Source organism: Ranitomeya variabilis, chromosome 5, assembly GCF_051348905.1.
Source record: "Ranitomeya variabilis isolate aRanVar5 chromosome 5, aRanVar5.hap1, whole genome shotgun sequence".
Taxonomy (NCBI): Eukaryota; Metazoa; Chordata; class Amphibia; order Anura; family Dendrobatidae; genus Ranitomeya; species Ranitomeya variabilis.
In genome coordinates this window covers 76,169,327-76,182,260 of record NC_135236.1, presented here as the reverse complement: position 1 = coordinate 76,182,260, position 12,934 = coordinate 76,169,327, and the positions used below count along the sequence as shown (strand labels likewise).

Here is a 12,934-nt window from a genome sequence, read left to right as displayed (position 1 = left end):
AGAAGGGTGAGTGAAGATGAGGGTTTTTTTGTTTTTTTTTAGGCTTTTTTTTTTAACTAACTATAGTTGGCAGACGGGGGTATTGCGAAACCAGAAAACCCCTTGGGTGCAGTTGTGCCCACTAAACTGTCCCCTGTTAGTCAGGCTCTGTGTGAGCTCAAGGAGTAGTAAAACACGGGCCGAAGAGCTAAGGGGACCCATTTTAATCTCCAAAGCAGGTGGAATTTTGCACTGCAGCTATTGAACTGCAAAAGGCCCATATATTGATCTTACACAAGGGCCCTTTTTGGTCCGTGTTCACCTGTGGTAACACAATATACAACCTTTGGACAGATGTGGCACTTTTTTTGAGGGGGAGGGGAAGACACTAACTATGTATTCCTAATCCAAGTCATCCCCTTTAAGGAGCTTATCTACTTTATGTACAGAAACTGCTCCAGAACAGAACAGCGTAACCCAATTCAAGAGAATAAGGCTGGGAGCCGCAATACCAGACACCACCAATAGGCAATGGTGGTGCTGTTTTGGGAAATAAAGCAGACCCCTCTGTAATTTCCAACAACCTATTCACTGTCTGGTATAGCTGTATATGTTTCCTCTGTATAAGTCCTTCATATGAAATTACCACTTTAATAGGATTTGGAGAGAACCCGCTCCTTGTCGTAATTAACGTCCTTGTACTTGGAGGAGTCGCCGCCAAGAGCGAAGTCATGTACAGGCTATAGATGCATTATATTGAGTGACTTGATCAACAAGAACTCGGCCATTGTGTGCTTTGTGCCTCTGATAAAATATTCCAGCGACGTCGGATGGGGGGGCTGAAAGAGATTAAAGGGATAATCTTTGCGTTTTGTAGGTCAAATTTCTCCTTCATTTTACCTCTGACCAGAATTCCTGAGACTGGGGCCCTAAGCCAGCTCACTGGTGTCAAACCAGTTTGTCCAGTCTTTGTTTCCAATATAAAAGTTTGCCTTTTGGATTTACAGGATAAACTTTTCGCTGCTTCTTGGATTTTTAAAAAAATGGTCACAAGTGTTGTTTTTAGAGGATGATAAATGATCTCCATCTGTTGTGAAACTAAACCGCCGACCATTTCTGGATCCAAAAATCAAGTCCATAGATCTGAATGTGGTTGTTACATGGTTTTCTGCAAGCTCCTTCCTAAACTTGCTGCCATGGCCTGCAGAGTCTCCGGACTTGTCTCCTATCGAGCACATCTGGGACATCATTGGTCGGCAGTTGCAAAGGAAGCTGCCAGCAGCAGATCTTGATGATTTGCCCAAGTTTTGCATTCAGCGCGGCAGAACATTCCTCAGACAACCATTAATAACCTTAATGATAACAGACAAGGCGCATAAGTGCGGGGATTTCTATGGTGGCGCTGATACTCCATACTAAATAAATTGAGAAGTTTTGAAAATGTTTTCCCATGTTTTTTTTCCCATTGTTTGGAGATCAGTAACATGTCTATTCATCCTGTAGGATTATATATTTCCATGACTTTTCTTGGTTTTGAAATGTCAGTGTTGAGGAGATCTGTGATGGATGAAATGTGTTGTGTGTACCTTGTCGGGTAATTGTTTTAGGACTGGGCTTGACGATGTTACATATGTAAAGAAGCTCGTAAAAATAAGAGAGAAAAGTCGTCTGACCGGTTTTTCTGGCAGAACCAGTTGGCTTTGGGCCGCAGCCTCCACTTTATTTTCATTCATGTTTGTTTGGACACACGGCACATGTAAGACAACCGCTGTCACGTTCCATCTCCTTTGTCATTCTTCTGAAAAAGCCTGAGTAAGTACTGTGATGGCGGTTATGTGGCTGGGCACCCTACTTTCTCAAGTGAAGAGGTGATTTAAAAAAAAATCTGAGTGTATGACGTTTCCAATTTTTCCATGGTTTTACCAAGACGTATTTGCTGTGCAGGAAATTGGGAAGGGTTAGATGACAGATCACCATTGTGGATGTTGTATGTTCCCATCAAGACAGGATGAATGTGTAAGTGCAGGTCCCATAAATGTAAGATGGATGCAGGTCCCACCGTAGGGACCCACATATATTTCCAGAATGGACCGCTGACGCTGTCGGTGGATAGGCGGCAGTCACTGCCACACAAATAAATGGAGACCGATGAGAACGTACGACCAACCTCTCCGCTGTCGTTGGAGTGTGATAAATGGGTCCCATCTCTCATAGATTTATGGTATATTTTGCAGTGATGCAAGTAAGTGGGGTACTCGGTACCGGCTCCGATCTTAAAGGGGATGTCACGGTGGCTGCGACCCGGTCCGTGGCCCTGGACGCCCAATTAAAGGGGAACGGTCTATTAAGGGAAATTGAATAAAGTTTGTCGTGGCGCCACCTGTGGTGTTCGGTCAGTCTGGACAGACGCCGCTTAAGGGGGTCCTCTGGGGTGATGGTATAGCGGCTTGAGGGTGACGCTTCCCACAGGTCAAGCGGGGTCCCAGGGCTCCCAAGGTGTATGGGCCAGATGGTGTAAGCCTTTCCAACTAGCACAGTCATATGAGGTCCCTGCTGCCTGAAGCTTACTGGCCAAGTCCTCTTTTCCCCTGTCCTGGGACAGGTACCTGCATGGCGGCCAGCTTGAGCCTTTTTACAGGGTCTCTATCACGACCCGGGCTCTCTAGGTGCTGCTTCGCCTCAGGCGTGGTGTGGGCAAATCGCATACAGCTCAATGCCCTCCGGTTCTGCTCTGTGTCTCGGCATCCCACAAAAGCCTCGGGCTCCCGATACCCGGCCTCCGCGCTTAGGCTCTGAGGGTGCCCCGTCACAGTTCCCCTCTAAGTCCTTTTCCACTCCTGTGCTCCTTCCCTCAATGCTCCACTGCAATTCCACCCTTCAGGTTCTCTCTCCTTTCCAGAGGCTGCAGCTCAATCCTGGCTGCCAGCCCCGCTGTCTGCTTTCTGACTTCCTTCTCTGTTCAGTGTCTCTCATCAACTGCCTAACTCCTCCTCCAGGCCAGACCACATATAGCTGGGGACGCTCCCCTGAATACGGGTTCAGAGCTCCCCCTTCTGGCCTGGATTGAGAATGTGGTGCATGTGTGTGCTTACCTGGTAAAGAGAATTCTCCTTGCCTCCAAGCGTGATATCGCCCTCCCCGAAGGGAAGGCAACATCACTGTAACAACCGGTCCCCTGGGGTGTTACACAAGGAAAATGAGGCACTCACTATTTTGTGTTTAAAATACTACTTTATTGCGGTTCCATAAATGGAAACTGCAGTGACAATTGTGTTTGACAGCCGTTTCGCATGAGTCACGCTTCCTCTGAGCCTCAGAGGGAAAGCTCAGAGGAAGCTTGCCTTTCACGCGAAACGGCCACAATTGTCTCTGCAATCTTTATCACTATTACCATTGAACTCTATGGTGAGCACCACAGGGTTGTTTTTTTTTTTGTTTTTTTTTTTACTTAATTGTTAATGGTGCAGCATATATAGTTACATAGGGTGCAAAAAAAATACTCTGGTCCATCAAAACCAATCTTTCTCCACCAATTATAATTTCTTTGTCACTAAATTGTCTATACCGCACAAAGCCATTTGTGTGGAGGAAAGCATCCATCCCTTTTTTAAAAGCTGGTATATTGGGCTGCTCTGACTGTAAAGAACCCTATGAATGAGAACAGTGCCAGATCCTTGTTTTTCAGCAGTTTTGGATATTTTATGGCTCTGCCATAAATGTATAGGAATGGGAATAGACCTTCTCTGTTAGTGAACACTCAACTTTCAAGCCATATTTGTCTTTAAGGAGACTGCCACAATGGGGTGTTACGCCAGGTTTTTTGCTGGTCACCTACTTTTCTGGTTTACCCATTGCTGCCCCACAAGGTATATTTGCCCTTTAAATGCACATTTTCTAATTGAAGTGGGCGACACTGGAGCTTTTCATCAGTAGCACAGATCCCCTTGTCCTGTGTTTGTAGTTTAATATATAATGAGGTTTATAAATCAGTAATTCTCATTATCCTCTTTCAACAGTTTTCTGTTCTGTATTGTATAAAACTTGACCGGATTATGAATTCCGGGTACTTAACCACGTCTGTGCTGGATGTCATTAGGTGACGGATGTCATACCATTACTGCGGCTGTGCAACATGATATAGCATTTTGACAGAGGTGCCGGTTACTCAATTCTGACATACCGTATATATGGCTGTACTAAAAGGGGTTATTCCCAGAATCCCATTATATTTCACAAATCACAGCAAATGAATTCTCATTGGTAATATACACTAATAAATATAAACTGTCTTCTACCCTTTATGTCTTTTTTTTCATCTCTCTCTGCCCTTCTGTGCCTCCGTTTTCACAAAGCTGAATGTTCGGTCTTATTCTTATCTGCTAAAACTACATTTACAGGAAGCACCTTGCCTCTCTTCAGTTCTGCAGAGACCAACCCCCTCATTGTCTGTGCACTCTTGATTAGTCCCACTCTGAATTATCATCAGGCTTTAACCAAATGTAGAATTCTGCTTAAGCTTCTGTGCTTCCTGCCTGTCTGACTTCATCTTCTGCCTTCTACATCAGTATGGCTGCCATGTGGTTTTACATCAGTATTTGGTTTTAGCATTGGTCATCTGTACTGCACTCTTTCACAACGTCGGCTTAGAACTGCTTTATTGCCTGCTGCAGAGAGTTCAGGTTTGTGAAACTACAAATGCTCCTATTGATGCATATGGCAGACGATAATCCTCTGCAATGTGCATCAAAAGAACAGCTTTTGAAGTTTTGCATAACTTAATTCGGTCTCTTTTTATACAGAACCCCAATCTTGCAGTATATCAATTTTTTTTTTATCCGCTGTATATACAGCCCCACCCTGTAGTATATATTTTCTGTCCTCCCTATATTCAGCCTATCCTGCAGTACATCACTCTTTAGTTTCCAGTACACAGGCATTGCTGCTTCTGGGTATGAGCTCTGCAATGTTATGTGAATGTTTAACCCTTTTTCGTGACTTAAGGTACCGTCACACTCAGCAACTTTGCAAAGAGAACGACAACAATCCGTGACGTTGCAGCGTCCTGGATAGCGATCTCGTTGTGTTTGACACGCAGCAGCGATCTGGATCCCGCTGTGCCATCGCTGGTCGGAGCTAGAAGTCCAGAACTTTATTTCGTCATCAGGTCGGTGTGTATCGTCATGTTTGACATCAAAAGCAACGACGCTAACAATGGATGTAATGGAGCTAACAACCAGCGAGAACGAGAAGTGAGTCGCCGTTACTTCACTGGATCGCTCCTGCATCGTTCTGGAGTTGCTGTGTTTGACGTCTCTACAGCGACCTAAACAGCGACGCTCCAGCGATCTAGTTTAGGTTGGCTCGTTGTCTATATCGCCGCAGCATCGCTGAGTGTGACGGTACCTTTAATCCATCACAGTAGAAGCTCTTTCCTAAACACAGCACAGCCATGCTGAGAGACTGTACTGTGTTAGCCAGGAGAACTGGAATTACAGGAAGGTGCCAATGTCAATTTAAAGGTCAATAGAGCCTGGAGGGACATCCTCAAGAGGGGTGATATGTGCAAAACGAATGAGGTTCAATTAAAAAAAAAAAGGGGGGGCTATATAGGCACAATTGAATAAATATATTTATACATTATTATAAGACAACATTGTGAATATGGGAATAACCCTTTAAACATTTCGCCCTTTCAGAATGCATTTTTTTCTAGTACATAGGTTTCCAAGTTGTTTTCAGAAAAGATTGGTTATGGTCACCATTGCAGGTTTCCCAGTATGCTAAATGCATACATGCCAACTTTCAGAAGTATATGGCATAACTATGCTTTGCGTATACAGCCGAATCCTGCACTGGATCTCCCCTTTCTCTCCCTTTTATATACATCTCCATCCAGCAATATATCTCTACTATATACAGCAATATATACTCTACTATATACTATATCTCCATCTATATACAGCCCCATCCTGCAGTATGTATATCTTTCCCATCTATATACAGCCCCATCCTGCAATATGTATATCTTTCCCATCTATATACAGCCCCATCCTGCGGTATATTTTTTTCTGCCCCCTGTATACACAGCCCCATCATGCAGTCCATCCACTCTTTAGTTACTAGTACACGGGCATAGCTGCTTGGGTATGAGTTCTGCAATGTTATGAAGATGCTTAGCCCATTTCCGTGGCATCATCCCTCACAGTAGAAGCTTCGTCCTAGATCATGCAGGCCTATTGATATGTTTACTGCCCCATGAATATGCGTATGCACATCAAGATTTTGTCCGAACATGGCGACATCGCATTCAGGAAACATGATTGAGATACTCTAAATTTCCGTGAGATATCGCCTTTTACTTGGAACTTTTCGGACGTCTCGGGAGAGTTGTTGGGTATGACTGAATGGAAAATGTGAGCAATAATAACGGACCAAGGGGTGTATCTGCAAATGTGGATGTCATTATAGAGCTGTCGCCTTCTTTTCCAGATACTCGTTTTCATGAGAAAGCAATGTAAGTAAAATGGCTAATTAGCGTTGTCTATATTCTCTTTTTCAGAGGTGCCAGAAGAACTATGCTCCCCGTGCTACACAGACCAGTATGAACAGGAGCATGTGAAGCCAGCGGTGATCAGCCTCCTATTATCAGCGGATGTGTACTGCAGAGCCTACCGCAGAGCATTGCCTCATGACAGCTCCCCTCCCAGGGACAATGCCGGCCTGCTGCTCCTACTGTCTCGAAAGGGGTTCCCCCCTGTGCACCAAGGAGAGCCTGTGAAGACCAGCGATCTGAGGGAGAAGCCCATTCGTATGGTAAGATCAGGGGTCTTTGGCTTCATTGCTATTCATCACATTTAGTCTAAAACTGTGGCAATTATGGGACATTGTACTTGTAAACAGGCCTTTATCCTTGTGGGGGGATTGTGTAATATAAATGCAAATAAAGTTAAGACTGACATCTGTGATATTAACAGGATAGACACAAATCTTCAAACCCCACTCGTCTTGGATGGGTTTACGAACAGTACTATGCCTTTTATTAAAGGGGTTCTCCTGTTAAAACAAGATAATTCCGATCTCCTGGGTAGGTGATAACTTGCTGATCCGTTGGGGTCTGACCGTTGGGACCTGCACCAATTGGCCGAACGAGTAACTTATATGCCCATTACAGTGACCCGACGGTGCACAAGCTGGACCGCTGCTCCAGTCATTCCCTTAGGGACTGTAGAGCTCTGGGCTCTGCTTTTTCCAGCAGTCTCATAAAGAATGTGTTGAGCTGCAGTCAGGCATCCGGACTGCTGTTCAATTTTGTCAAGGAAATAAAAGTTCTCCACCGTATGTTTTTTTTTTTTTTCAGAGCAGTGTGTGTATGTAGCAGAGCTGTGTGTATGTAGCAGAGCTGTGTGTATGTAGCAGAGCTGTGTGTATGTATGTATGTTTGTGTGTATATATAATATATCTATATTAGAGCTGTATGTATATACATAGCAGAGCTAATTGCGTGTGTTGATGTAGTAAAAAGGTGTATGCACACTATGGGGAACATCAGACTGTGTGTGTGGGGTGTTTGTGGGCACCACACTGTTTGATGGGGGAATAAATTACAAATAGGAGTATCCAGAAACAGATCCAGGGGGAAAAATATACATTTTATAAAAACAGCAATTTTTTAGAAATGCTATTAAAAAAAAATAGTCAAAGTAAAAAAGTGCAGTTCCCTGGGATATGCACAAATTGACACGTTTTGAACTAGTGCGTTCCTAATCATAGTAGTTCGAAACACGTCATATCCCAAGGAACTGCACTTTTTTACGACTATTTATTTTTAATAACATTTCTAATTGTTTTTATATAATATTTCCCCCTCCCCCCCCCTCCCGGATCTGTTGCTGGATATACCCATTTGTAATTGATTCTAACTTGCTGCCAACTCAATCCTTGCACTGCCGGAGGAATCGCACACTTCTAACGGGTGAGCTGGACAAAACCTTTTTCCTATTTTTTTTTTTTTTTTGTTTGATGGGACGGGGGGAGTCTGTGGGAGAATCTTAAAGTGTGTGGGCATTATACTATGTGTGGGGTACTGCGGGGGCATCTTATACTATAGGGATGGAGCCATGTAAGTGATACAATACTGTATGGGAACACAAATGGGCTTCACTAGGAGCAGTATTTCTGTCTGGGCACATGTAACGGGTACATGCTTGGCTTAAAATATAAATTGCTTACATTTTTCTTATTTTTCAAAGTTTTAAAGTATGAAGACGGTATCCCAGCAGGGAACCCTTAGCTGTTGCTTGCACTGTGTCTGCAGTTAAAGGACATTAATGTGTATATGATTTATGGGGAAAAAATGGAAAATTCAATAAACAAGGATCTGCTTGGCATGAGGATTGTATGTCCTGATTAGCTTAGATAATCATAGGGTAGCCAGAGGAAAAGTCTGAATCACATGTCAGAGGGGGTGATTTGGGGGAAGTGGGTGTTATCAGATGATTCCCTTGCAAAGTTTTTTATTTTAATTCCGGACTATTGACATTTTAGCATCAGGATATGAAAAAAAAATAAAAAAATCAATAGTCCGTTATCCATTTTATGCCAAGGATGCTGGACTGTGAGAATTTAGCTTTTTACCAGTCCTGTCGCCGGCCCCCCGTCACTGCACCGGCTTGTGATCTGTTACTTGCTGACAGTGATGGATGCGGAGCTGTTGCCCGTTGAGAGTAACAGGGTTAACACGTGTAATGTCACAGCAGTGAGTGGATGACTAGGATACGGGACGTCGTCGTGGCCGGCTGACTTCCCACTGGGAGGAAAAAAGGGTGTATTTTCCACTATGGTGAAGTTGACTGGAGTAAGATTTCGGATCCAATTGCGTTGAAATTGCTTGATTCTCAGGTGAGTACGTGTACGCAGATCGCAAACATGTATAAGGTTTGGTTTTTGTTTCTTTTATTTTAAGTGGTGAAAAAAAAATTTGGAAATTTCTAAGAAGTTTTTGCTTTTGTCGCCATTTTCTGAAAGACGTAACGTTTTCATTATTCGGGTCTGGGGCTTGGTGAGGGCTTATTATTTGCTCTCTGTGCTGACATTTTTACTGATACCATTTTGGGGTAGATACAATGTTTTATTCACTCCTGATTTTATTTTATTACAGTTAGTGTTGCAGCCCAAAAAAAAAGCGTAATTATGGCTTAGTGTTGGATTTTTTTTTTGTTTCATTACACCGTTTACCAATTGGATTAATTTATTTTATATTTTGATAGACTGGACATTAATAAATGCAAATGTGTATATATTTTTTTTTTAAATTGTTTTACTTTTAATACAGGAAGCAAAAGTTGGGTGATTTGAACTTGTGTTTTTGTTTTAATTTTTTTTTTCCATATTTTTAAACACTTTTTTTTTTTCTTTCAATTTTTACTGTATTAAATAATCCCCTTAGACATAAAGCTGCGGTTGTGTGGTCGCTTATGCTATACGTAAAAGTGCATCAGCGCTGCTATGTATGGAAAAAAAACAATGATCTTCCAAGAACACTATCCGGCTTTCACAGAAGGATCTTAATGACAGGCATGGGGGTCTTCAGACCCCCCGGCCGTCATCGCAACCCATCGGCGCCCTGAGATCACATCACAGGCGCGCTAATGGGAGCGTGGAATGATGCGCTCAATGCCGACATGTGTAAAATTTGCAGGGACAGATGCAGGCTCGGCATGCGAGCCCGCATCAAAGGCAGGGACACGACATATAACTTAAGTTTACGTCATATGTTGTGAATGAAGTTATAGAGTAACCGTCATTTTTAGTTTTTATTTCATACAGCAATAGTGAAAATAGGCAACTGTGTAATATATCTTATCAGAGAAAATCTGCTTCTTTCTCCTCCTGGACTGATCTTTCTGCCCTAGTTCAAGCTACACCTGCAAGTGGTAAAAAGAAGGATATTGCCCTAGGAGCGCTGCCCATAGGTTCTCGCCTATGAAACTGGTGCTAAATTAAATGGTCAGAAAAGCGATCTTGTTCCTTAAACCTAGTCAGACAACCAGTGTCGGACTGGGGTTGCCAAGGGCCCACCAGTAACATTGACTTTGGGCGAGCCCACTTTTCACCTGCATACAAATATTACACTTCCTTCATTCGTAAATTTATCTATACCTCTATACAATAATAAACTGGTTAGTTTGGTTAATGAATGATGAGATGCTGCTTTTTTCTGTACAGAGTGAATGAAGTGCATTATGCCAAGTACTGCCTATTCAGTGGGATTGGGGACCCAGATCTGAACAGGAGCCCACCGGGAGATTCCCTTGTTACCCTATGGGTCAGTCCGAGACTGCATTCAACCTTAATCTGAAAGGACAGGAGCTTTCCGAATTGCGGACCTGACAGTCCTACCAAGAAATTGGGTAAAAAAGATCAACCCTGATAAAGGTCTGTCTGGATAATATGGGAGATGTCAGGGAGCATTTACCATGATGAAAGGGAGTTTTGGTAGATCGGCTCACTCGGTTGCACACGTAGGTAGACATGAACGCTGTGTCTTTAAATCTCTCACTCGTTTATTTAAAGATGCTGCATAAGCTGGCTTAAGGAAAACAGAATATAACAAAAACTGCACGGTCTGTGTTGTTGTGGGGATGCGCCCGCTGTGAAGAACAACCACATACTGGTTTAGCTTTTCCTTATCAGGACACAAAGCTCTGGAGATGCTCTCTCCAGTCCTGCTGAACACTGAATGCCTCAGAAGGCCAACTATTTAAACCTCAGATCACACCCTGGGATGGAGATAAGGTGGACAACCTCCGACCTGCTCTATGGTTGTCCACAAAAACCCAGCCCGTAAAATGGCCAGTTAACCCCTCTCAACACATAGTGTGCTGGAGCAAACTTCTGGGTTTCAAATCACTAAAGCTAATAGCCTCAGTGTAATGTATCTGCCATCCAGCACGTTGCCAGTGACTTTGTCAGAGTTCTGGACTCAAACTAGAGAGTTCAAAATACTCAATCCAAGCTGGGAAAGGAGAATCCTGCTCTAATAAGGAAAGACCAAGATTGCTCTGGAATCTGGAACAGCCCGCCCATATGTCTGCCCTGACCCATGACCTAGTGGGGGGAAGCTCTATTGTAGGCGATGGGCTATTTGGGATACTCTTAGAGTCCTAAGATCTCCACATGCCCTGTCCAAGAATTGTAGCAGAAGTCAATCATTTGAATGACCTGCCTTAACCCCAAATGAGATTGACTTGGCCAGCGCTCCCACAGTAAGTGAAAAGATGGAGCACTACTATACTCTACAACCCAGTCCTCAAGGATGGTAGGTAAAAAAGGACTAAGGTGGAAACCAAAAAAGCATAAAGGATTAAACCGAGTACTGAACTAGCAGGAGGACTCAATAGCCACCCAATACGCCTAAAATGTACCGCCTTACTGGTGTATCTTGATAAAAGGTCTCCTATTGGCTGAAGAAGCCTAGGTAAGGGTAAGACACCTGCACCCCACTGCCCAAGAAAAAGACTTGCTGGGTAAGGCCGGGGTCACACTTGCGAGAAACTCGCACAAGTCTCGTGTCTCAATACCCAGCACTGCCATCGGCACTCGGGACCAGAGCATGTGGCTGCATGTATTTCTATGCAGCTGAGCGCTCCGGTCCGAGTGCCGGTGGCATTGCCGGGTATTGAGACGCGAGACTCTTGTGAATTTCTCACAAGTGTGACCCCCGGCCTAACTCAGTGACTCCTGCCTCTAGAATAAGTCGGTGTTCCTACTAAAGGCTGGAATTGTCAATAAAAAGGGATCCCTCAGCCTTCAGAGGAAAGTCTGGAGCCAGGCTACTTGGACCGCGTAAGGGATGCACTAAGCGGAGAGGTCTCTTCCTGAGACAAAAATACTGGCTCAAAGTTGAAGTGCACAGAAGTCCTGCAAGTGTGTCAAACCGAAAGGTCCTTGTTGATAGGTCTGAGTCACTTAGGACGGGATCATAGACCTGTTGTTCACCTGAAATGTCCCTTACCGAGGGGTCTGAATTAACTGGATGGACTCTCATAGGATAAAGCCAAGGTACTCCCTGGTTCATGTGTGCCAACTGACCTACCAAGCAGTCCCCCCTGGAAGGTGACTCGAATTGGATAGTGGTCCGGGTGCCAACTGGTTAGTTGCATGATCAGCCACAGGCTTCGCTTGTGGTGATGGCTTGCTGTGAAAAAAAAATGGTCAAAATGATGCCTGTGCAGCATGCCAAACGGACGGTCTCTTGGCCTAACTGACTTCCCTCTAGCAAGGCATTTGTCCTGGGAACTGATCAAGCTACCTTCAGCTGAGAAATATGAGTCTGATGGTGGGATTCCTCAAGGGAAGATATCAGAGTACTAACTGATCTCCTATTACGATACCTCCTGCAAGAATTTCTCTTAGTTGAACGTGCTAAGGTAATTGGAGCACCCCCTGGTTTGCTTCCATGCCATGTAGCTCATTTGTGGGATAAAACCTACAAAAGAGAGAAGACACTATTTAAAAGTCACACTCACTGAGTAGTGTCAGGTTCGCTTGCAAATCTCTGCCTGAGAACTCTACCTCTCTGGGAGAGGGCGGACAGAGTACCCTGAGTAATCTGACAGGGCCAAAGGGGGACACTAGTGACGTGTTCCGACTATCATCTGGCATGGTACCCAAAACTACCCCTAAGGGAGAGCACAGCATGGCTGCTCTCCACATGGAGGCCTACACAGGTTACTGTGACTCACTTCTTGAACAGGGTACACTTCTGAGCTCCCATCCGTTTGTAGGTCTGACCAACCGTGGAAAGTAGTAAAAAGCATAGTAAGGTACCACTTGCACTGTCTGATTTCGTCTGCCGACCTTCTTCAAGAAGTCTCAGCTACGGGTTGAGAGCCACTGAGGAAGGAGTTGGGAGCGCCAATAGATTGCTAAATAGGAGGTACATTCTATAAAGAAC

At 44.1% G+C, this 12,934-nt stretch overlaps 1 protein-coding gene across 3 annotated transcripts in view; it reads left to right on the top strand.

The window, feature by feature from the left end:
• Positions 1-12,934, top strand: part of CAMSAP3 (calmodulin regulated spectrin associated protein family member 3) — a 92,228-nt gene that overhangs the window by 41,075 nt on the left and 38,219 nt on the right. For all 3 annotated transcript variants that reach the window (XM_077262297.1, XM_077262298.1, XM_077262299.1), the window contains exon 2: positions 6,539-6,792. In XM_077262297.1, the coding sequence (XP_077118412.1) occupies positions 6,539-6,792 (254 nt within the window). The remainder of the gene's footprint in view (positions 1-6,538; positions 6,793-12,934) is intronic.